Genomic DNA, 26,774 nt, shown 5'->3' on the forward strand with positions numbered 1-26,774 from the left:
TTGTGCTAAATTCTTTTTTTACCTTAAATGCAAGTACAGAAAAAAAACTGAAATCAGAGAGAATTAAAATATATAAACCTTGAGGTTTTTTCCTGAAGTGCACCACATCAATAATAATTTCTTTTATTGATTGATTGGAGTATTTATATTCTGCCCTTCTATGTAAATGTGCCACTCAGGATGATTTAAAACATACAAAAATTACAATTCCATAAAAAGATTACAAAACAATTACACAAGAGAACAGGACTCTCTCCAGGCCACAGCCCTTCTCAGCCATATCCCGTCTCCCCATGCTATAACCCCGGTTTTGCATCATCCTCCAATGTTCTTTGCTTTGGTGATTAATGTGTCCTTAATCACTCATCTTGCTTGTCTGGATGCAGGACAGAGTGGGTGGTAAGTGTGCATATATGCAAAGGTAAAATTGATATTCATTGCTCCACGCACTGCTACTTCTGGTCCCACCCACCAGCAGCAGCATGTGACCTACAGAAGGTTGCCCAGAAGAGAATACAGCCCCTGGTCTGAAAAAAGGTCCTCCACCCCTGATTTAGAGCTTTAAAGGTTATTACCAACACATATGACTTGTGTCTGGAAGCATATTGATACCCAGTGCAGCAATAGGAGACTTGTGGTGCCATGCGCTCCACGCAATAGGACAGACAGACATCTTACATGCTCAAGCTTGTAAACATGTGAAATGACAGGAGAGAAGGAAGGAGCAAAAAAATGGCCTCCGTGAAGTGGATGGACTGGAACCAGCTGAAGGTCTGGTCATCACATGCAGTAGAACGAAGTGCTAAAATCCTGAGGAGGTGCCATTGGACTGCACCACTTCAACATGCCATCTGTTTGTTTACTGTAGGGGGGCGGATGCTATTTTTAGATGCTGTTCCCCTCCCCCCCTCTGCCGCCAGCATTAGGAAAAAGAAACTCCTATAGTAAACTACCATAAATCATTTTAGAAGGAAAAACCAAATACATAGCTTTTAATAATGCAGCTCACTCTAGGCTGCAATTGTCTGAACTTGCCACCATAAAGAGCATTTTTGTTTTATTTTTTAAGATTTATACAGGTCAGCCAAACTTCTATGGTACGCTTTCATTACAGTTTCACTAAATTCATAATCCCTTGATAGTCCATCCTAGTTAAACATAATTATCTTTTTTTTTTTGCCCCCCCCCCCGTTGCAGGTTGATGGTATCCTGAAGACTGTTCTGCGAGATGAAATAATTGCTTGGCACAAGAAAACCCAAGAGGATACTTCCTCCCCCCTCTCAGCAGCTGGACAGCCAGAGAACATGGACAGTCAGCAGCTGGTTTCACTGGTTCAGAAAGCTGTGACTGCCATCATGACTCGACTTCATAATCTGGCTCAGTTCGAAGGAGGAGAGAGCAAAGTCAACACCCTGGTTGCTGCGGCAAACAGCCTAGACAACCTCTGCCGTATGGATCCCGCCTGGCACCCTTGGCTCTAACTTGGCATTGTGAAGATCTCCGTTATATCTTAGGGGGAGAGAAAGGGAAAAAATGTGAAGACTTCTTTTTGAACCATGACTTGCTTTGCTGCTTCTTTGCCACCTGTCCTGATCCGACTTTTTGACAGTCTTTGGTGTGATCATGTTTACAGGAGTGCTGCTGCTTCTACACCCTCAAAGTCATTTTGCATGCTTATTATGCAAGGATCACTCCTATGGAAGTGGCTTGAAAGGAAGAGGAGGTTTGAACAGAACAGTCTCTTGTTTTGTGTTAAAGTGAGGATGTGTATGTGACTTGCAAGCAGCAGGCCTACTGGTAACCCCTTTTTTAAAAAAGAAAACAAATACTTTAAGAAATTTGTATTCCCACATTGTGGGTTTTACTGCGTGACTTTTTTCATAAAAAGTGTTTTCTTTGTTGTTTACCTTCTAATTGATACAAAGACTACTTCAATGCCATTTTAATCCAATCAGAAATATGTGTGCATCAAACTGGATTGTACAGTGGCTTTTGTAGAAAAGTGTATAGGGGAAAAAATCACCCTTGTTTGGTCACTACTAGGAGAAAAATGATCAAATTGTGCTAGTTTTTTTTCCTGCAGTGCATTGTACAGTGAAATTGGACCCATTTCTGAAAGCTAGTTAAGTGGCTCACTTATGCATAAGAAGAATTTGACATAAAAGTGAATTTGTCATCCATTAAGTTACATATTTGGATGGAACCGGTGCAACGCAAATAAAAAAGTGTATGATAAACTGGTTATTTCTTGAGTTTTGGCACATTTAAATGTATATTAAGTAGCTTCTCAAGGAACTATTTTTAGTTTTTATCTTTGAAATTTAAAAAAAGAAGATGAAGTTGCTTTTACTTGGGTCCATGTTAGCATTTTTTTTACAAAACTTGCAGTGTTGAGAATGTTCTAGTTCAAATTTGTACACAGTGAACTTTTTCAAAATAAATATTTTGTAAAACACTGTAATTGTGCTTATTTTCCTGAAGTTGACTCGGTAGCAATGAATTAAAAATAAGCAATGGCAAAAAGAGGCTTCCAAAGCAGAGGGACTGTGGCATTAAGAATTATTCCCAACCTAAATACGCAGTGTGCACATCATAATTCAATTCTTAGGAGCGTGGATATTAAATCAACCCAAGAACAAGAACCATACATTCTGTGAGCCTGGTGCAGTAATTAATTTGCTAGCCATTTGTGCTGCTTTAAGAACATAAGAAGAGCCTGCTGGATCAGGCCAGTGGCCCATCTAATCCAGCATCCTGTTCTCACAGTGGCCAACCAGGTGCCTGGGGGAAGCCCGCAAGCAGGACCTGAGTGCAAGAACACTCTCCCCTCCTGAGGCTTCCGGCAACTGGTTTTCAGAAGCATGCTGCCTCTGACTAGGGTGGCAGAGCACAGCCATCACGGCTAGTAGCCATTGATAGCCCTGCCCTCCATGAATTTGTCTAATCTTCTTTTAAAGCCATCCAAGCTGGTGGCCATTACTGCATCTTGTGGGAGCAAATGCCATAGTTTAACTATGCGCTGAGTAAAGAAGTACTTCCTTTTGTCTGTCCTGAATCTTCCAACATTCAGCTTCTTTGAATGTCCACGAGTTCTAGTATTATGAGAGAGGGAGAAGAACTTTTCTCTATCCACTTTCTCAATGCCATGCATAATTTTATACACTTCTATCATGTCTCCTCTGACCGGCCTTTTCTCTAAACTAAAAAGCCCCAAATGCTGCAACCTTTCCTCGTAAGGGAGTTGCTCCATTCCCTTGATCATTCTGGTTGCCCTCTTCTGAACCTTTTCCAACTCTATAATATCCTTTTTGATATGAGGCGACCAGAACTGTACACAGTATTCCAAAAGCGGCCGCACCATAGATTTATACAACGGCATTATGATCTCGGCTGTTTTATTTTCAATACCTTTCCAGATTATCCAGATTTAAAATACTTTAAATACCCCTACCCTCTTAGAACTGGCCATTCCACTTGCATGTGAGGCACAGGTGAGACAGACAGCACAGCCCCCTGCATTGGCTCAGTTATGACCAACTCCTATTTGACTCTACTTCCTTTAGCAGCCATTTCACCTGGCTACATTGGAGGGAGAGGGGAAATAGCAAGGACTCTTCCATCAGCTCAGCTGAACCCAGCTGCTTGGCTGTTTCCCCTCCCAGAACTGCCTTCTACACGACCATTCCAACTCGTCATGGTGTAACAAGTATAGAGGGTCTTGAATTTGCTTATCACTATCTTCCTGCCCTGTTTCTTTATTGTTTTCCATAAGAATGAAATAAAAATTATTTCAAAATGAAAATTGTCCCGGAATGCTTTGGCAGAAAGGCAGTATTGGGGTAAATGGATACAGTGAATAAAAATAAATTTTTCAGTACCAGGGCTGATTCTGAGTCCCACAACTTAAAATGTAACTTAAATAAAGATTTCAAACATAAAAGGCTGTATTCAACTAAGTCCTACTCATAGCAGACCCGCTGAAATTAATGAACCTATGGTAGTCTTTTAGTAACTTTAATGGATCTACTCTGAGTAGGAGTAGCATAGCATACCACCTACTGATTTCAAACTCAGCTTACTTTACACATTTAAGTTTACTTCCATTTTTATGAACAATTCAGATTTTGTTTAGGAAATACACACATTTTACTATCCTAGTAGAAAATGAAATAAAAGAAAAAGTATTTTTGTTTGAAAAGTTCTATAAGTACTATAGTTCTCAAAGGCAGATGGAGCTACAAGAAGACATGAATAATATGCTCCCAATTTCCATTTTACAAACCTATTGCTGATTATCTCATGTCTGCATTCTTCTCCTCCTCTTTAAGAACATAAGAACATAAGAAGAGCCTGCTGGATCAGGCCAGTGGCCCATCTAGTCCAGCATCCTGTTCTCAGTGGCCAACCAGGTGCCTGGGGGAAGCCTGCAAGTAGGACCCAAGTGCAAGAACACTCTCCCCTCCTGAGGCTTCTTGCAACTGGTTTTCAGAAGCATGCTGCCTCTGACTAGGCTGGCAGAGCACAGCCATCATGGCTAGTAGCCATTGATAGCCCTGTCCTCCATGAATTTGTCTAATCTTCTTTTAAAGCCATCCAAGCTGGTGGCCATTACTGCATCTTGTGGGAGCAAATTCCATAGTTTAACTATGCACTGAGTAAAGAAGTACTTCCTTTTGTCTGTCCTGAATCTTCCAACATTCAGCTTCTTTGAATGTCCACGAGTTCTAGTATTATGAGAGAGAGAGAAGAACTTTTCTCTATCCACTTTCTCAATGCCATGCATAATTTTATACACTTCTATCATGTCTCCTCTGACCGGCCTTTTCTCTAAACTAAAAAGCCCCAAATGCTGCAACCTTTCCTCGTAAGGGAGTCGCTCCATCCCCTTGATCATTCTGGTTGCCCTCTTCTGGACCTTTTCCAACTCTATAATATCCTTTTGGAGATGAGGCGACCAGAACTGTACACAGTATTCCAAATGCCGCCGCACCATAGATTTATACAATGGCATTATGATATTGGCTGTTTTATTTTCAGTACCTTTCCTAATTATCCCTAGCATGGAATCTGCCTTTTTCACAGCTGCCGCACACTGGGTCGACATTTTCATCGTGCTGTCCACTACAACCCCGAGGTCTCTCTCCTGGTCGGTCACCACCAGTTCAGACCCCATGAGCGTATATGTGAAATTCAGATTTTTTGCTGCAATATGCATAATTTTACACTTGTTTATATTGAATTGCATTTGCCATTTTTCCGCCCATTCACTCAGTTTGGAGAGGTCTTTTTGGAGCTCTTCGCAATCCCTTTTTGTTTTAACAACCCTGAAGAATTTAGTGTCATCAGCAAACTTGGCCACTTCACTGCTCACTCCTAATTCTAGGTCATTAATGAACAAGTTGAAAAGTACAGGACCCAATACCGATCCTTGAGGGACTCCACTTTCTACAGCCCTCCATTGGGAGAAATGTCCGTTTATTCCTACTCTCTGCTTTCTGCTTCTTAACCAATTCCTTATCCACAAGAGGACCTCTCCTCTTATTCCATGACTGCTAAGCTTCCTCAGAAGTCTTTGGTGAGGTACCTTGTCAAACGCTTTTTGAAAGTCTAAGTACACTACCGTATATTCCGGCGTATAAGACGACTTTTTAACCCTGGAAAATCTTCTCCAAAGTCTGGGGTCGTCTTATACGCCGGGGGTCGTCTTATTAGGGTTGCCATATTGCCCGGATAGCCGGGTTTTACCCGGATTCTAAGCATGCCACCCGGCGCCCAGCTAGCCCCTTAGGTGGCCCGGATTCTCAGCTTTCATTTAAAAAAAAATTAAGTTTCTAGGTGGTGCGGTTCTCGAGATATATATAAAAACGTCAGGCACCCCCCCGGTTAAATCTTTTTTTAAACTACTGTATAGCACTTCGTAGCTTTAACCCCGCCCGTTCAGGATTTCAGCCAATCAGTGAAGTGTTTGTTCGGTGGCAGTGTCTGCAAAACCTCATTGCGAGGCCAGAAAATGGTGGTTTCCCCTCCTGTTTATCTGAAAATCTCATAAATTGGGTAGGTATATACATTTCAGTTTTTCCCCCTGTTGTGTGTAGGAGTCAGATCCTGGGCAGTGTTTTGAAAACCTTCCCAATAGTTGCTTTTGGGGGTAAAAACAGTGCTAATCCTATATGTCCAGAGTAAATCCTATTGAATTCAGTAGGAATTACTTTTGAGTAGACATGATTATGAATGTGCTGAAAATCAATGGGACTTTGGAGTGAATGTAAAAAAGAATTGTGTTTGTGTTCTCTTTCTGCCCCCCCCCAGTCCTATTTTAAAGCAAGTAGGCAGGGCTTACTTAGGTATTGCAGTTTTTATTCTGTAGGAAACTAATACTGATTTTTAAAAAACTAATACTGATTTTTCTGCAATGACCAATTGGTTTGACAATAAACTATTATATAGGCTGTATGTATTTATACATCTGCAGTGTGTGCATGTGTGTATGGAGTCTTTCCAACACCCCTGTGAGGTAGGGTTGGAAACCAAGGCAGCTCACAACAAGAAATGAAGCCATTTAAAATCCAATAACCATAAAAACAAGTATAAACAGTTGCAAAACAGTGTAAAGTGGCATGATTCGGAATTTTGGGTTGTGTGAATGAAGTTGCTTATCACTTGAGGTTGCATTTCTGTCCCTGTTTGAGTAAGCCCCATTGAATACGCTGGGACTTGCTTCTGAATAAATAAATTTAGGATTGCACTATAAATATCTTTACAGTTTGTGTAAATAATAAATATATTTGATAGTTATGCTTATATAAATATTTCTTCATTTATCATATTTTTGGTTTTTGGTTAGGAATCCTGGCTGGTTGTGAGATGCTTAGTTTTTTGCCTTATAGGAATCTTGTTGTGGTTGGTATGGTATTACATTTAGGAAAGTGTTACTGCCTTCTGTATTTTTTTTTCCTATTTGCATTTCACTTATCTTTAACCTCACTCCGTTACAGCCATATAAGCAACAGCAGCATATGCAAGATAATTAACTCCCATTAGTGATAAGAACAAGAATTTATTATTATTATTTCAATTAAAACAAGAGGCTTATCAATACTTTGAAGAGGACCAGATATTTATTTTCTTTCTGAGCCCAGGACTGGGTCTTTCATGATGCCCGGTGTGTGTGTGTGAGTGTGGGGGGGGAGCAGGAGAGTAGTCGATAAGACAGACATCCTGGCATTGATAATCGAATTAGCAAGGTATGTGTGGGGTTGTTGTACACTTCCAGGCTCAGTTTCATTTTGAGTATGGAGGTGGAACCTGTGTAGATGTGGTTATCAAAGGGAGAAGAAATTTTGAGTTAAGCAAAGCTCTGCTTTTATAAAACCTAAGAAACATACAGTACTTTGAATGTCTGAGTGCCTGCACCAGTAGAATACTGGAGGAACTTGTAAAACTTGCTGCAACAGTATTTAGAACTGAGCATGTGGTGTGAAAGACTCCTTTTCCTAACATTTTGGCTTGTTTTTCTCTGATTGTGTATTTTTATTGTTTTTACTATATTTGTAAGCTGTGCTGAGCTCTGTTTTTAACAGCAAAAGGGCAGGATATAAATTCTCTTAATCAATCAATAAATACTCCATAGTGTTGGAAACTAGAGTCTAGGCATTTAATGTTGCTTTTAAAAAAAAGATTTCTCACATCTTTCCCCAGTTTTTGGTGGTAATTCCTAGGCACAAAAACAAAACAACTGGACAATCCAAATATTAATATTTATAAGTTTGTAAGTGACAGTTTTCCTGCTAAGTACCTGCATGTCATAAGCAGGGGTAGTCTTATACGGCGAGTATATCCCAAACTCTATATTTTAACTGGAAAAGTTGGGGGTCGTCTTATACGCCCAGTCGTCTTATACGCCGGAATATACGGTATGTCCACTGGATCACCTCTATCTATATGCTTGTTGACAGTCTCAAAGAATTCTAATAGGTTACTGAGACAGGACTTTCCCTTGCAGAAGCCATGCTGGCTCTGCTTCAGCAAGGCTTGTTCTTCTATGTGCTTAGTTAATCTAGCTTTAATAATACTTTCTACCAGTTTTCCAGGGACAGAAATTAAGCTAACTGGGCTGTAATTTCCAGGATCCCCTTGGGATCCCTTTTTGAATATTGGCGTTACATTTGCCACTTTCCAGTCCTCAGGCACGGAGGAGGACCCGAGGGACAAGTTACATATTTTAGTTAGCAGATCAGCAATTTCACATTTGAGTTCGAGAACTCTCGGATGGATGCCATCCGGGCCTGGTGATTTGTCAGTTTTTATATTGTCCATTAAGCCTAGAACTTCCTCTCTCATTACCACTATTTGTCTCAGTTCCTCAGAATCCCTTCTTGCAAATGTTAGTTCAGGTTTAGGGATCTGCCCTATATCTTCCACTGTGAAGACAGATGCAAAGAATTCATTTAGCTTCTCTGCAATCTCCTTATTGTTCTTTAGTACACCTTTGACTCCCTTATCATCCAAGGGTCCAATCTCCTCCCTAGATGGTCTCCTGCTTTGAATGTATGTATAGAATTTTTTGTTGTTGGTTTTTATGTTCTTAGCAATGTGCTCCTCAAATTCTTTTTTAGCATCCCTTATTGTCTTCTTGCATTTCTTTTGCCAGAGTTTGTGTTCATTTTTATTTTCTTCATTCGGACAAGACTTCCTTTTTCTGAAGGAAGACTTTTTGCCTCTAAGAGCTTCCTTGACTTTGCTCGTTAACCATGCTGGCATCTTCTTGGCCCTGGCGGTACCTTTTCTGATCTGCGGTATGCACTCCAGTTGAGCTTCCAATATAGTGTTTTTAAACAATTTCCAAGCATTTTTGAGTGATGTGACCCTCTGGACTTTGTTTTTCAGCTTTCTTTTTACCAGTTCCCTCATTTTTGTGAAGTTTCCTCTTTTGAAGTCAAATGTGACCATGTTGGATTTTCTTGGCAATTGGCCATTTACATGTATGTTTAATTTAATAGCACTATGGTCACTGCTCCCAATTGGTTCAACAACACTTACATCTCACACCAGGTCCCAGTCCCCACTGAGGATTAAGTCCAGGGTTGCCGTCCCTCTGGTCGGTTCCATGACCAACTGGTCTAGGGCACAGTCATTTAGAATATCTAGAAATTTTGCTTCTTCGTCATGACTGGAACACATATGCGGCCAGTCTATGTCTGGGTATTTGAAGTCACCCATTACTACCACATTTCCTAGTTTGGATGCTTCCTCAATTTCATATCTCATCTCAAGGTCTCCCTGAGCATTTTGATCAAAGGGATGATAGATCGTTCCCAGTATTAAATCCCTCCTGGGGCATGGTATCACCACCCACAACGATTCTGTGGAGGAGTCCGCCTCTTTTGGGGTTTCGAGCTTGCTGGATTCAATGCCTTCTTTCACGTATAGAGCGACTCCACCACCAATATGTCCTTCCCTGTCCTTCCGATATAGTTTATATCCAGGGATAACCGTATCCCACTGGTTTTCTCCATTCCACCAGGTCTCTGTTATGCTCACTATATCAATGCTCTCCTCTAAGACCAAGCACTCCAGTTCTCCCATCTTGGTTCAGAGGCTCCTAGCATTAGCATACAGGCACTTGTAAGCAGTGTCTCTCTTCAAGTGTCTTTGGCACTTGTGGTTTGGCCTGTGGTAATTTTGCCCTTCTGAATTTATATCCTGTGCCCCTGCTCTCACAATGCCTACTTCTAGGCCTACCCCTTTTAAAATTTCATCATCTCTTTGGTCTTTATCCCAGGGGTGAGGTTTATTCCAAACCGGACCTTCCTCAGCTCCTGTCGGGTTTCCCCCCTCAGTCAGTTTAAAAGCTGCTCTGCCACCTTTTTAATTTTAAGTGCCAGCAGTCTGGTTCCATTCTGGTTCAAGTGGAGCCCGTCCCTTTTGTACAGGCCCAGCTTGTCCCAAAATGTTCCCCAGTGCCTAACAAATCCAAACCCTTCCATCCGACACCATCGTCTCATCCACGCATTGAGACTGCAAAGCTGTGCATGTCTGGCTAGTCCTGCGTGTGGAACCAGTAGCATTTCAGAGAAAGCCACCTTTGAGGTCCTGGCTTTCAGCATCCTACCTAGCAACCTAAATTTTGCTTCCAGGACCTCACGGCTGCATTTCCCCATGTCGTTGGTGCCAACGTGCACCACGACCACTGACTTCTCCCCAGCACTGTCTACCAAACTATCTAAACGACGGGCGATATCTGCAACCTTCGCACCAGGCAGGCAAAACACCTTGCGGTCTGCACGCCCATCACACACCCCACTGTCTATGTTCCTAATGATCGAATCACCCACTACAAGGTCCTAGAACATCATATGCCTGTTGGGTAATTAACATTTGAGTAATTAGTTCAGAAAGGGTCGTGGTAATCCTTGTGCTACCACATTCTCTGTCTATGGCATTGGTTGAGTTCTTGTTTCTCGTTGACTGGAGAGCAGCACCCGGATAATGCATCTTCCCAGATCCTGCAGGCTACTCTTAATAAGTTAACTCCTAGCTTTCTGTGGGCTTGGTACAAGCTTATCAGAAAGTGTGTCTCAGCTGAGGAGGTCTTCGTGTTTAATGTGGTGCACTAGCAGCAGCTAAGGAGAAATATTCTTTGTGTGTCTGTGGCAAAGGGGAATGTAAGGTCAATGTGCACATGTGCATATATTCTCCATGACGCCTGATGCATATATACAATGACTGATAGTTGTGCACATTAACCACTCAACTTACATTCATATATTGTTGATTGTATTACAGAAATAAAAAACTCAGTGCATGATACATAAATAAATACACACATAGTGAATATAAATATTAAGAGAAGAAACTCTTACAAATATTAATGTAGCACCTGTCCTCAGTCTAATGATTATATTTAAATACCAAACAGTACCTTTAATTAAATTATTTATACAAAAGCAGCACATTATGTTTAGTAAGTTTAAAACAGGCAGCATTAGTATCACAAGAGGATAAATATTCTATCACAGGTGGCTGTTCACAAAATTGTTTATATTTACCCTTTTAATAAATAGTCAGTGTAACCAGTGATAATAAATCCTAAAACTTAATTACCCCGGGTGATGTTCAGCTAGGGCCCCATCTGCACTATACATTTAAAGCAGTATCATACCACTTTAAACAGTTACGACTTCTCCCAAAGAATCCTGAGAGCTTTAGCTTGTTAAGGGTGCTGAGAAGTGTTAGGAGATCCCTATTCCCTTCACAGAGCTCTAGTTCCCTGGGGAGAGGGATTGATTGTTAAACCACTCGGAATTGTGGCTTTGTTTGGGCCCCCAACTTACATCAGCTCCAGAGGGACAGTGGAATAATGGGAGTTGAAGTCCAACAACCTCTGGAGGGCCAAGGATTACCCACTCCTGGTTTAAAGATAGCCCTTGCATGAAGTATGAAACATTCCCTGAAGCTGTTTTTCTAACACCCTACACAATTTGGCCTGTACATGCATTTATGTGAGAGACAGCTACTTGAGAACATGCCCAATGGAACATGCCCAATGGAAACAACATTAATTTTGACATTTTGCATTCCTGGTCCACACCCGTCCTTAAAGGGGTTTAAGTAACGACACATTGAAAACGTATCATTTGAATCCAATCGTTGTGTTAACAAGCCTTCGTTTCTGTTAATGAGTCTAATTCTTCATAAACCCCACTTCAAATACTTATCAGTTCCTTTCTTTTACATATTTCTTGGAGGATATTTCCATTACTGTTTATACATTTAGAGTGTGCTATTTCTTTCCACTTGTTATCCAGAATGATGTCTTATTGATGAAGACTGCAGTCCTTTGCGCACTCATCTGGGAGTAAGTCCCATTAAGTAAAATGACAGTTACTTCTGAATTAACATGAATGTATGTTAGTAAACCTCTGGCTGTATCAAACTATGGATTGGTGAGAATTTCAATTCAATTTGCATTTCAAGCCAAATCTATCAAATTTGCACTTTCTAAAACAATGTGAGAACCACAGCACAGCCATCCTTCAAAATTCGCACTTGTTCAGATTTTGTGAAGCAGTTTGCTAGCCAATATTTACAAAAATGCATATGTTAGGGGACAGTGCATAAAATAACATGCAAAACAATAAAATGCAAAATGCATTATATAAGAAATGGCATGCAAAAATGTGTACATTTAGTCAAAACTGTCTACAAAAATGTGTTTAAGAGAAATCTGCACTAAAATATTAGAGAGTTTTCATGAGTATTTTTTGTAAAAAAAAAAAAGCAAATTGCTGCAAAAAAGTGGAGCATTGAATTTAAGATTGGAAAAATGAGAAAACGAGAGAACCGAAATCGACAGATTTTTCCCTATATCCAACTATGTTTTACTCTGAGTAGACTGAGTGAAATTGATGGACCTAAGCTGGTCATTAATTTCATTGGGCCTACTCTGAGCATGACTAGCACTGGCTATAACTTATCCTGATTGTGCAAGGATTAATAATCTCATCAGAAGGACAGATACTAAAATTCATGGATGCACATAGTTTAAACGTACAATGGGACCAATCTAGATAAGATTCCAGTAATTTCCTCTCATTTATTTAACAATTTATACAGCTGCATAACACATTCTCTGGTACCTCACAAAACAAATACAATTAATCAGATCAGTATTAGAACACAGATGTTAAATTGAGTGAACAAAAAGGTTGTCACCTGATGCTGAAAGAGTAAACAAAATCACCAAACATCCATGGGCTATGTGCAATATTAGTCCTACTCAGAGTAGACCCATTGATAAAGTGGAGGGCTAATTTAGGCCTACTAATTTCAACTTATGGGTTGTCTCCAACTAAGTTCTACTCAGAGTAGATCCATTGAAATTAATGTGTCTGTTGTTCTTGTATGTAAATTTCAATGGGTTTACTCTGAGAACAACTTACATTGCTTGCTACCCCATGTGTTGTAACCCCAACCTGCAATCATCATATATAAAGTAGTGGGATTTGAGTGTTGTTTAATTTTAAGAGCAAAAGGGGCATGTGGGTGAGGACTTTCAAATGTACCACACACCTACTTCTCTCTTTGTGGTCCATCTTTACAAAAAAAATCTATCCTAGCCATGCATACTTCAATTACTTGGAGCCCTGCTGAGGGTAAAGTGGCATGGTGGGTGGGATGAGAGAAAATTGGGCAGACTGCCCTAAGGTAAACCGTAGGCAGGGACAGGGTTCAGCACCTCTCACCCATAGACCTTTTTTTGCTCTGTAAACTCTTAATTCTGCTCTTTGGCCCATCATTAGTTAAGATTAGATTGGTATATACTTGGGACAGGGCCGTCTCACAAGTGGCACCTGGAATACTATGTCTATTCTGAGCACCAAAGTTTAAGAAGGCTATTGACTGACTGGAATTTGCCCAGAAGAGGGTGCTGAAGATGGTGAGGAACCTGGGACCCAAGTCCTGCAATGAAAGGTTGAAGGAATTGGATGTGAAGTTGGTTGAAGCAAAATTGGAGCATGTTGAGACAAATTGGTTTTCTGTGGTAGGACTCAATTATTTATTTATTTATTTTATTCGATTTCTATACCGCCCACAGCCCGAAGGCTCTCAGGGCGGTGCACAACATAGGATAAAATACAATAGAATCACAAAAACAGTAAAAGCATACATATTAAACAATTAAGCAACCTGATATACATTAAAAGCTAAAAGATAGAATTAAAATGCCTGGGAGAATAAAAAGGTTTTAACCTGGCTCCGAAAAGATAAAAGTGTAGGCGCCAGGTGCACTTCATCGGGGAGACTGTTCCATAATTCGGGGGCAACCACCGAAAAGGCCCTAGATCTTGTTACGACCAAACAACAGGTTCAAATGACAAGAGTGGGGAATTTTATTAAACATTAGGAAGGGCTTCCTGATGGTAGGAGCTGTTTAATAGTGGGGTGTCATGCCTATCTCTGACCTGGTACCAGACATTGAGTCATCAGGAGATGAACAAGAAATCCCACAGATTGAGGACCTTGAGGAGCAGGCAGGGCCCCCTGAATCCAATGCTGAGGATCTCTTAGGGGTATCCCAGGTTAAAACCTGAGGAAAAACCTCTGGAAATGTCAGAGGAGGAGGTGCAGCTGCTCCCTAGTCCTCGACAACACATATATTAACAGAAATAACATTAAAAATGTGAAACATTACTGGAAATTGCTTGCAAAAATATGTATATTAGCCCAAACTGCATACACAAATGTAGGTATTAGGAGAAATTCCCACTAAAATGCTGACAAATTTTCATGAGGATTTTTTAAAACACATGCACATTGTCGTGGAAAGGTGAAGAACAGAATATAAGTTTAGAAAAAATGAGGAACTTGGGGAACCAAACCTGACAGATTCATCCATCCCTACCTACAAGTGAGGAAGAGCAAACTGTGAAGGGAAAGGATCAAATGCTCCCTTCTCAGAAAAGGCACTTGCAAATGTATCAAATGAGAGAGTTTGCAAAACAATACATTGTCAGGCTTGATACAGTATGTTTTGGGGATGTGGGCAGGGAGTTGGTACGTTCCTCTCATTCAAAGAACAGCCTTACAGATTAAATATCATTGTAATCATGGTAATTGGGCTCATCATGAGTTGTCAGATATGAGGGAGACATTAGTAGGTAGGTTTTGGAGAAAGATGACTCGGAGTGTCTGTGGGAATAAAAGATTTGTTTTTCTGACTGCAGGAATGGGAGGGAGCATTTCAAACAATGATTGTTTCAATTCTGTGCATGATTTTTTATTTTTTTTAAAGCATAGTAGTTAAATTTTCTGTTAGTCCTCCTGGAGATAAGGCTAGCTCAAGAGATTTTGGTGCTCCAGAACAGGAATTCTCAAACTCTCCTGGACCTCTTGAAAATTGTTGAGGGCTTTGATGGACCACTTAATGATTTTTCTGCCTCTTTAGCAATTGTAATCTGCTGTGATACAGTAGGTGCTAAAGTTTTTTTATTATATATATTTCAAATTTTAATACAATAAGAAATAAAAGCAATAAAGAGAATAAAAATAAAGTCTTATTAATCTCAGTGTCTTATGTAATTAATTGCATAAGTTAAATTGTCATTACATTATTCTACCCCATTTAATGTAAAGAAACACAACGCGGGGGACAGGACGTATTGTTTGTGGACTGAAAGCAAGAACACCAAATACTGATTGTATTCACTGGACTGATTTCCGTTCCAGACAAGGGATGCATAAGCAAACATCAGCAATTTCTGCTTCTGTTTCTGTTTTCGCAGAATTCTCCAATATCCCTAGTCCTGAGTGAGATAATTTCCTCTTTATCTCTGAGCGTTGTGCTGGCGTTAGAGGATCTAGTTGCATGGAGATCCTGATCAGGATTATTGGGGTTCGTGATCTCAAGGAGGCTTCTAACCATGTTCAGTCTAAACAACTGAAGGGGAGGGGGAGGAGGGAGCACACCCAGCCCAAAGGTAATGTTGGGGTGGGTTGGCCTCCTATATACATTTAAACCTCCCATGATCAGGCTGAACACCTGGGTAGGTATTCTCCACACCTCATATCATGCCTAACATCTGCACACAGGTGTTGTAAACCTTGTATACTTTTCTGGGCAGAGCTCATTATTTCTTGGTGTAAATAATGTGGGGGGAGGGTACCTGGCTTGGCAGTAGTATATGTGAGAAAGAACTCAGGATTGTAATTGATCAGAAAATGATCCAGCACTATGATGCATCTTCAGAAAAAGCTAATACATTTTTAGACTGCATTAACAGCCCATAGTTTCCAAGTCACCGGAAGTAAGATTGTGGAGGGAGGAATGTGATAGCACTGTGCCAATACCCAAAAGGCTTGTCATTTTTAAAAAGGACAAAGACTTGCTTTCTGCTGCCTCAGAGGGCAAGTCTAGCTAGAGCAACAGGCTTAACTTAACCTCTTGCCAGTAAGAGCAGTTTAAAAATGGAACAATTGCCTACTGGGGTGATGGGTTATCCCTCTCTGGAGGTCTTCCTGCAGAGAGAGTAGATAACCACCTGTTGGGGATGTTCCAGCTCTGAATTTCCTGCTTTGAGCAGCGGGGATTAGACGTGGTCTATAAGGCCTCCTCCATCTCTGTGATTCTGATTCTTTATACTTATATAAGAGGGAAGGGCCAGAGCTCAGTGGCAGATTATCTGCCTTGCTCACAGGTCCGAGGTTTAATCCCCAGCATCTCCAGTTAGAGCTGGGAAGGATCCCCTGCCTGAAACCCTGGGGAGCCACTACCAGTCTGTGTAGACAATGGATGGATCAATGGGCTGACTTGGGTATAAAGCGATTTCCTGCATTCCTTCTCTCATGAATAGAAGGGGGAATGCCATTTACGGAAGGGGCATAGCTCAGTGGCAGAGCATCTGCCCTGCATGCAGAAGAATGCAGATTCAATCCCCAGCATCTCCAGATAGGGCAGCTGCCAGTCAGAGTAGACCATACTGAGGTAGATGGACCAATAGTCAGACTTGATATAAGGCAGTTTCCTATGTTCCAGGGGTGTGTATGCCTAACTCAAATTAAATCTTCTATTTACCATGAATTTCTTGTTAAGACTCCCCACCGGAGCAATCCATTTAACCCAGGCTTAGCCAATCTGCTATCCTAAGCAGCTGTCAATGAAACTAGTCTGTATGCTCCCTCCTTCTTCCTGGGGATGGGGAGAGAGGGCACGGTGCCAGCATTTATTATTTTTAGAGGTGACATTAGCTTTGCAGAGTCAGTGAGGCAAGGGCTCAAGCAATCAAGCCATGCTTGATGGTGGTTTTTCCTTTGAGAGATATATAATGTTGATCCGCAGCTGCTAAAATGCTGTCAGAATCCATCCGTCATCAATCAATCAAGGCCTGCCCTCATTCCAGCCCCAATCTGCTCTGGCTTTGTGGGTTTTTTTTAAAAAAAAAATTATTAAGGGAAAGCTTCCGTCTGTTATCTAGGAAGGGCAGGGGGCCTTGGCAAGCTTTTGGCTTCTCTCAGGCACATTAATTCTTGTCTCCCTGTGCTGGGCTGGTGGTTTTTATAAGACTTTGGCATTAATGGATCAAATTCGCCTCATTCAGCAACATCTTTTGATCAGCTGCAGCGGCTCATTCAGGGACTTGAGGGCAGGGTCAAGAACACGTCAAAAAACCTTGATGTGTCTCAAAGTCCTGCTGCAGCTAGTTTTCTAAATTGAGGACTGCTTATGTCATGGAAGTTCCAAGCCTCTTTTCATATCTAAACATCACACAACACACTTTCCCACCTGTGTTCCTTTAGAAAAGTAAGAGCAATTATTCCATAAAACATAGTTGGGAGATGATAGATGTGTTATTTAAATGGCATAAACTGTGTGGGTGTTCTTATTTTTTATAAAGGCAATTTTAATGCTTATTATTATATAATATTTAACACAATAATTTCCTTGTCTTCCTTTTAGAAGCTAGCTTGTGAAATTATGAACCCACCCCTGAATAAACACACATAAAGTTAGCAGTCATGGTCTTCCATGCAGGGTTGTAGCTGTGTGAATATGTTCCTTGGGGTTATTCTAAGCCTTGTCCTGAATGGTCAGCTTTCTTACGTTGTTAGTCCTTTAAGTTGTGGAGACATAAAGAAAAGCTTTCAAGCGAGATTTTGTCCAGTTGCTCAGAAAGACATAATCTTGGTCTCACCTATCAATGTCCTGGCTGATAAGTGTAAAAGCACTGAGATCATTCACATAGACTCTTACTTTGAATTTTTATAACACATATGGGGACCTTTTGGGATCTCTTTTATCTCTATAATTCAGGAGCCAACAACATGGTGCCTGTGTTAATTGCCAGTACCTCCTATGGCACCCATGAAAGGTCTCAGTTAATATCCCCTCAAAAATTCACAAAACACAAGAGGCTGTTTGCTCTTCCTACTGTTTCTGTTTCCACTGGCTAAGCCTCTCCTATATTGAACATGCCCCCTTTAACATGCTCACATTTCACTGGATGCCAGGATGGGATGCCCACCTTTCCATCTGTTTTGAACAGAGGAAGAAGTGCAAAGAGAGAGACAGTAGAAACTATGGACAGGAAGGACAATCCAGGTAGGACAATCCTACCTAAGGTGTGTGCCATGTTTGTTTGTTTTCTTGCCTGAGAACAACATGGCGTACACATGCAACAAGTGCAAGCTGGTGGCACTGTTGGAAGAAAAAATGAGAGGCCTGGAATGGCGGGTGGCCACGCTGAAGAGTATAAGAGAAGATGAAGAGTTCTTAGAGAGGATGCTGGAACAACAGCAGCAAAGAGAAATACAGGAGGTGGAAGAACAATAGCATGTTGAAGCAGAAGAGGAGACTGTTGTGGACTGCAACAACAGAGGAAACTTCATGGAAAAAGGGTGGCAATTAGGAGCAGAAGAGCGAGAAGACATCCATGACCAGTGGACCTATGGAACCACTTCCAGGCACTTGAGGATGAGACTAGAGGACAGCCTGCAGGGGAAGAATTACAGGAGACCCCACACAACAGTGAGTGAGAGGCTGAAGCTCAGTCAAGCAGAGGCAATGAAACCATACCCCAAGACAAGGAGAAGAGAGTAGTAGTAGTGGTGGAAGACTACCTCCTGCATGGGATTGACACCCAAGTATGCTGAGAAGATTCATGGACTCACCAGGTATGATGCCTCCCTGGAGGATGGATTACAGATGTGATGGAAGGATTGTCATCACTCATAAGGCCCACTGACAGATATCCCTTTCTTCTCATCCAACCAAGCAGAGCTACGAAGAAATCACATCTGATTTTAAGCTCTGGGAACTCAAGGACTTTGGGGCCCAGATAATTTTCTTGTCCATGCTTCTGGTACTTAGAAGAGGAGTGGAAAGGGAAAGAAAAATACTCCAGGTGAATGACTGGCTACATGAGATAATGCCAACATGAGATATTTGGATTCTGGGACTCTTCTTGGAAGATGGACTGCTGGCAAGTGATGGGTTGCATCTCACAAAGACTGGGAAGAATGTGTTGACATTAAACTGAATCCTAAAGGGGAGGGAGACGTAAACTTGGTGGTAATGACTAACAAAGGCTTGTGCATAGTAAGAAGAACTGAGGGAATGGCTCTAATGGGGCCCAGTAATAGTCTTCATAAAAATGTAGGAAGGAAGCCAGGCCATAAATCACATGTTATTTTATGTTGTGTTACAGTTTATTTCTATGCCACCGTTTGGCCAAAAAGGTCCTCAAGGCGGCTAACAAAAAATAAACACAATAAAAAAATACACATCAGAAAAGAACAATACAGTTTACAAAAATTTAAATAAAAATGTTATTGTTAAAAAAGCAACAGCAACATTTTTCAATAACAATACAATAACAAATGTCGTATTGTCTTAGACGCAATGCTTCTTAATGGAGTTAGTTTTTATGTTCAGCTCCAAGTCATCCAGAGATGTACATGTATGTGTGAAACAGCCCCATGTGCCTTTGCTGGAACTCTTTGCAGGTGTGTTGCTCCTCTCCTTGAGTGGCAGTGCTTCCCAAAGCAGCAATAACAGAGAAAGCAAGGGAAGCAGCAGGCGTCTCCATCCGAGCTCAGCAGCACCAAGACACCACCAGCACCCAGCTGTATCCGGAGGAGGAGGATGAAGCCTATCAGTCCCAGCCATAGTGGCATAGAAGCAGCAATGAGTACTGGCAGCAGCTGCTGCCGCTTCTCTGTGCACCTGCGAGGCAGCCGCCAACTCAGGTGCAGCACCAGCACTCTCTGGCAGGGGGATGCAAGAGCCCCGCCCCTGTCAGGCTCGCACCGCCCACACCTTGCTTCAATGTCTGTATACCCAGAGTATGGGAAATGCCAGAGTATGGGGAACAAACAGGATGAATTTGAACTCTTAATACAGGAGAGTAAATACGACTTGATCGGTATAACTGAAACTCGGTAAGATGAATCCCATGACTGGAATACAGCAATTAAAGGATATAACCTGTTCAAAAAGAACAGAAGGAATAGGAAGGGAGGCAGAGTCACACTCTATGTTAATATATATATATCCCTACATAAAAATACAGGAATGAGCTTGGTAGCTTTCCTGAGAATATCTGGATTAAAATTAATGGGGCAAGGAATAAAAGGAACATTGTGGTTGGAGTCTACTACCAACCACCCAATCAAGGAGAAGATGAAGATGAAACTTTTGCAAAGCAAATTGCCAATGTTTCAAGGAGGCATGATGTAATGGGGGACTGCAATTACCCCGATATCTGTTGGGAGGCAAATTCTGCCAAAGAAATTCTGGACTCATATTGGAGATAACTTTCTCCTACAGAAAGTGGAGGAAGCAACTAGAGGATCAGCTATCCTTGACTTGATTCTGACCAATAGAGATGATTTGGTGGACAAAGTGGCAGTTACGGGAACTCTGGGAGAAAGTGACCATGCTATACTAGAGTGCTTGGTATTAAAGGACGGACTTCAGGAAAGCCGATTTTAATAAACTCAGAACAATGATAAGAAAGGTTCTGTGGCGAGCGACTCTAATGTGAAAAGGAGTCCAAGATGGGTGGGAGTTTCTAAAAGAGGAAATTGTAAAGGCACCATGGCAAACAACTCCATCAAGGAAAAATAATAATAATAATAAATTTAATTTTTGTGTCGCCTATCTGGCCGAAGCCACTCTAGGCGACGTACACATTAAAATTCAATAAAATACTAAACAATACAAAATAAAATACAATGCAGTCAAGAATGATCATTTTAAAATAGTGGCAGTATAAGACAATGTAGGGCAATCAATAAACAATTAACACTCATAAAAAATTAGCCCACCCTGGAGGTCCCGAAAGCCTGTCCAAAGAGCCAAGTTTTTAAGGCTCGGCGAAATGTATCTAGGGAAGGGGCATGGCGGAGATTGAACGGGAGGGAGTTCCAGAGAGTGGGGGCCGCCACTGAAAAAGCCCTCTCTCTAGTCCCCACCAACCTAGCTGTTTATGTTGGTGGGACTGAGAGAAGGCCCTGCGTGGCTGATCTAGTCGGGCGGCTTAATTGGTGGTGCTGGAGGTGTTCCTTCAGGTAAACTGGGCCAAGACTGTATAGGGCTTTAAAGGTTAATACCAACACCTTGAATTGGGCCCGGAAAACAACTGGAAGCCAATGTAGATGAAATAGCACTGGCGTGATGTGATCACGGCGGTGGCTGTTTGTAAGTAAATGAGCCGCCGCATTCTGCACCAGTTGTAGTTTCCAGACCGTTTTCAAGGGTAGCCCCACATAGAGCGTATTGCAGTAGTCTAATCGAGAGATGACCAGGGCATGTACTACCAGTGGGAGCTGATGAATAGGGAGATAGGGTTGCAGCCTCCGTATGAGGTGTAGTTGATACCAAGCTGCCCGGCTCACTGCCGAAATCTGAGCCTCCATGGACAGCTTGGAATCGAGAACAACCCCAAGGCTGCGGACCTGATCCTTCAGGGCTAGTCTCACCCCATTAAGCTTCAGGTCAACAATATCCAATATTCCCCTGTCACCCACAAGCAGCACCTCGGTTTTATCAGGATTAAGCTTCAGCCTGTTCCTTCCCATCCATCCACTCACGGATTCCAGGCACTTGGACAAGGTCTCCACAGCCAACTCCGGTGAAGATTTAAAAGAGAGATAGAGCTGCGTGTCATCAGCATATTGGTGACACCGCAGGCCATAACTCCTGATGATGGCTCCCAGCGGTTTTATATAGATGTTAAATAGCATGGGAGAGAGGCTAGAACCCTGTGGCACCCCACAAGTAAGGGGCCAAGGGTCTGAAACCTCATCCCCCAATGCTACTTGTTGATGCCTGTCAGAGAGAAAGGAACGGAACCACTGTAAAACAGTGCCTCCTATTCCCAATCCCTCCAGACGATCTAACAGGATACCGTGGTCGACGGTATCAAAAGCCGCTGAGAGATCCAGGAGGACAAGAAAGGTGAATTCTCCCCTGTCTAATGCCCTCCTCATATCATCGACCAGAGCGACCAAGGCTGTTTCAGTATCATGTCCAGTCCTGAAACCCGATTGGTATGGATCCAAATAATCCGTTTCATCCAAGTGTGCTGACAACTGGCTAGCCACCACTCGCTCAATGATCTTGCCCCAAAAAAGGGGAAGACAGCAGAAGAAGCCAATGTAGCTTCACAGAAAGCTTAGAGATGACCTGAAAACAAAAAAGTACACATACAGGAAGTGGAAGGAAGGCCAGACCACAAAGGAAAGATAGCAAAGAATGGCAGGGATGGCTTCAGGAAGGCTAAAGCTGAGAATGAGCTGAGGTTAGTGAGAGAGCAACAAAAAGTTTTCTTCAGGTACACCCATAGTAAAAGACAAGAGAAAAGAAATGGTGGTACAGCTATTCAATGAGGAAGGCAAAATGATAACAGATGACAAAGAAAAGACAGAAGTGCTCAATTCCTACTTTGGCTCAGTCTTCTCCCAAAAGAGGGTCTATGACTCTCTTGGGAAACGTGAAGGGGCATGTTTGCAGCTTGAGATTGATAGACAAATGGTCAAGGAATACCTAATCACTTTGAATGAGTTCAAATCTGCAGAGTCCAATGAACTGCATCCTAGAGTATTGAAGGAAGTGGCTGAAGAACTCTCAGAACCGCTCTCTATTATCTTTGTGAAATCATGGTGAAGTGCCGGATGACTGGAGGAGGGCTAATGTTCTCCCTATCTTCAAAAAGGATCAACCTGGGAACTACAGACCAGTCAACCAGACATCGATCCCTGGGGAAATTCTGGAGCAAATTATAAAGCTATCAATCTGAAAGCACCTTGAAAACAATACAGTGGTTACTAGAAGCCAACATGGATTTATCAAGAACAAATCCTGCCAGACTTATCTCATTTTTTATCTGGTAACCAACCTTGTAGGCTGTGGGAATTCTGTGGACATAATATAACTCAGCTCCAGCAAAGCTTTTGACAAAGTGCCACATAATATTCTGATTAGCAAGTTAGCTAAATGTGGGCTGGATGGAACAACTATCAGGTGGATCCACAGTTGGCTCCAGAATCGTACTCAAAGAGTGCTTATCAATGGTTCCTTCTCAAACTGGGGGGAGGTAATGAGTGGGGTACTACAGGGCTCAGTCCTGGGCCCAGTGCTCTTCAACATTTTCATTAATGACTTGGATGAGGAGGTGCAGGGAATGCTTATAAAATTTGCTGATGATACAAAATTGGGAGGAATAGCTAACACCTTGGAAGACAGAGACCAAATTCAAAGTGATCTTGATAGGCTGCAACATTGGACTGAAAACAGCAGAATGAAATTTAACAGGGACAAGTGGGAAGTTCTACACTTAGGAAAGAAGCTAAATGCACAGTTATATAAGATGGGGGATGCTTGGGATTGTTATTGATGAGCCAATAGAGTGATGTAGTTGCAAAAAAGGCAAATGCTAGTTTAGGCTGCATTAACAGAAGTATAGTTTCCAAATCATGTGAAGTATTAGTTCCCGTCCATTTGGCACTGGCTAGACCTCATCTTGAGTACTGCATCCAATTCCAGACACCACACTTTAAAAAGGATGCAGTCAAACTGGAATGGGTTCAGAGAAGGGCAAGAATGATGATCAGGGGACTGGAAACAAAGCCCTATGAGGTGAGACAAAGAACTGGGCATGTTTATTTATTTATTTTAAAAAATTATATCCCGCTCTATTTTCAAAGAACTCAAAGCGGCAAACAAAATAATCAGATACAAGAGTTAAAATTAACATACTAAAAACAGTATTAAACTAAACATAGTCAGCATAAATGGTAACAAAGATGGCGACCGAGAAGGATGCTCAGTTTGGAGCTCCGCGCTTTGCTCCGCGCTTTGCTTTAAAATGACTTCCCTGGGTGGGCTGTTTGTCGCTGCTGCCGGTGGCTTGTTGCCGTGGTTGCTGTGCTTACCTGATTCGGTGAGCCGTGACATTGTCGCCCAGCGTTTGCCAGCCGTGGATCTCGGCCGCTGCCGCCGCCGCTGCTGTTGTGATCTGGCGCGGTTGCTGTTGCAATGGGCTGCCGAGGCGTTTGCAGGCCGGGCCGGGTTGTCGCTGTTGGGCCGGGACGTGGACGCTGCCGTTGCCCTGTCTTTGTGCCACTGTCATCGTCGCCGCCGTCGCTGCGGCCTCGGCCCCGGACCCTGGTTGCTGCCGCCTTGTTGGTCTAGGTGCAACTGCTGTTGCGGTCGCCGGCCGGGGTGTAGCAGACCGAGTGAGACCGTTGCTATGGGCGAAGGCGTGGCGGTTGCTGGTGCCCTGCCCCTGCCATTGCGGGCGTTGTTGCCGCTGGTGTCGTCGGTGCGGCCGTGGCCGCCGGGACATCGTGTGACACCGCGGCTCTGGATTCGGACTTCTCCCGTCGCTGCTGCACTGGGCGCGGGTGCTGCTGCGGCCTGCTGCTGGAGCGTTGTTGGCCGGGCCTGTGCTGCTGCTGTTTGCCGGGGCGTGGGTCTGTTGCAGTGCCGTTGCTGCTGGGCGAGCGTGTTGCCTGCCGGGTTGTGGATGCGGCCGTCGTCGTTGCGGCCACGGCTGGCATCTGCTCCTGTTTGCTGTTTGGGTGCAGACGTCGTTGCTGCTACCATTGCCACCGTTATTATGCTGCTGCTGTGGACGCCCTGAGTGCAGATGCTGTTATTTATTACTGTTGTAGCTTTGGTTACTGCCATCATCTGGCCTTTTACTATCCTGGCCAAGCTGGACTGTTGCTGTTCTTGTCTGTGAAGCGTTTAACTCTTGTGTTATTGTTCTATTTAAGGCTTGTGTGTAGTATGAATAGAGTTTGTGTGTTATGAATGGTGTTTGTTTGAATTATTGTATTTAATTTATGTATTATTTGAGGGTGAATGAAATTGAATGTGTATAGAGTACGTGATTGTGAATTTTATATATTTTTATTATGTGCCTGGGAGAGAGGACTTCACTCCTCTCGGGGGGACTTTCGGGGGCCCCAATTAATGTAGTGATGGGTAAGGGGAGGTATGGTGTTGTGAGGAGGACAGGCCAGATAAGGGGAACGTGTCACAGACAAGTTGTGCCTGTGCCTTGTTCCGGTCCTCCCCACACCCGCAGGAATGTTGGTTGTCCTATCAGCCAGCCCTCGCATCTCCAAGTGTTGCTTTTAAATGCCAGGTCGGTAACTAATAAAATCTCCCTCGTCCATGATTTAATTGTTGATGAGGGTGCCAACCTGGCATGTGTAACCGAGACCTGGGTGGGCGAGCAGGGAGGAGTTGCTCTTTCCCAGCTGTGCCCACCTGGCTATATGGTTCAACACTGTGGTAGATCCGAGGGTCGGGGAGGTGGGGTAGCTGTGGCCTATAGGAGTTCTCTCTCGCTCATCAAGCACCCTGTCCAGTTGACGACTGGTCTGGAGTGTCTTCACCTTGTGCTGGGTCAAGGAGACAGACTGGGAATCCTGTTGGTGTACCGCCCACCCTGCTGCCCAACAGCTTCCCTAACTGAGCTGACTGAGGTAGTCTCAGAGGTACTGTTGAGGTCTCCCAGACTCTTGGTACTGGGAGACTTTAACATTCATGCCGAGACTGCTCTACCAGGGGCAGCTCAGGACTTCATGGCGTCCATGGCAACCATGGGGCTGTCTCAATTTGTTACAGGCCCAACGCATGTGTCAGGGCACACTCTTGATTTGATCTTCGTCACTGGACATGGAGATAGTGATCTGGAGGTGGGGAGTCTTTCAATAACCCCATTGTCATGGACAGATCACTGCTTGCTGAAGTTTAGGCTTACAGCGCCCCTTTGCCTCCGCAAGGTTGGGGGACCTATTAAGTTGGTCTGACTCCAGAGACTAATGGACCCACAGGGTTTCCAGAGGGCTCTGGGGGGGGTTTCCGGCTGATAAGACTGGCGCTCCTGTCGAAGCCCTGGTCAAACTATGGAACACCGAAATGACCCGGGCCGTGGACACGATCGCTCCTGCACACCCTCTCCCTTGCAGAGCTCATGCGGCTCCGTGGTATACCCCGGAGCTGAGAGTGATGAAGCAAGAGAGGAGGAGGCTTGAGTGCAGATGGAGACGGACTCCTGACGGATGCAATCATGCCTTGGTAAGTGCTTCCACTAAACAGTATATAGAAGCGGTGAGGGCAGCTAAAAAGCGATATTTTGCTGCCACTATTAAATCGTCTCTCAACCGCCCAGCGGAGCTCTTTAAAGTTGTCCGAGGGCTTCTTCATTCTAGCCCTCTGGATATCTTAGAACCATCTCAAACCCGCTGCAATGAGTTTGCTGGGCACTTCCAAGATAAAATCGCATGCATCCGCCGGGACTTAGACTCCAATATTATGGCAGTTGAACCTAATGAGGTATCCGGAGCACGGTCTTGTCCTCATTTATTGGATGAATTTCAGTTGGTACAGCTTGAGGACGTTGACAAGGTACTTGGACTGGTGCGTGCAACCACTTCCATACTGGATCCTTGCCCCTCTTGGCTAGTGAAAGCTGCCAGGGTTGGAGCAGCCGGCTGGGCCAGGGAAGTGATAAATGCCTCCTTGAGAGAGGGAGTGGTCCCCTGCTGTCTGAAAGAGGCGGTGGTGAGACCACTCCTGAAGAAGTCTTCCCTGGACCCAGATAATTTGAACAACTATAGACCGGTCGCGAACATCCCATTTTTGGGCAAGGTTCTAGAGCGTGTGGTTGCCAACCAGCTCCAGGTTCTCTTGGATGAAACCAATTATCTGGATCCATTTCAATCCGGTTTTAGACTCGGTTTCGGCACCGAAACAGCCTTG

General features: G+C 43.1%; 1 protein-coding gene across 3 annotated transcripts in view; it reads left to right on the forward strand.

Annotated features, from left to right (window-relative positions):
• The window catches only part of TRRAP (transformation/transcription domain associated protein), a 321,632-nt gene extending 319,176 nt beyond the window's left edge, over positions 1 to 2,456 (forward strand). For all 3 annotated transcript variants that reach the window (XM_061599260.1, XM_061599263.1, XM_061599262.1), the window contains one exon: positions 1,198 to 2,456. In XM_061599260.1, coding sequence (XP_061455244.1) covers positions 1,198 to 1,482 — 285 coding nt within the window. In that variant the 3' untranslated portion in view covers positions 1,483 to 2,456. The remainder of the gene's footprint in view (positions 1 to 1,197) is intronic.
• The last annotated feature ends 24,318 nt before the right edge of the window (positions 2,457 to 26,774 follow it).

This window comes from Rhineura floridana, chromosome 17 (genome assembly GCF_030035675.1).
Source record: "Rhineura floridana isolate rRhiFlo1 chromosome 17, rRhiFlo1.hap2, whole genome shotgun sequence".
NCBI classification, from domain to species: domain Eukaryota; kingdom Metazoa; phylum Chordata; class Lepidosauria; order Squamata; family Rhineuridae; genus Rhineura; species Rhineura floridana.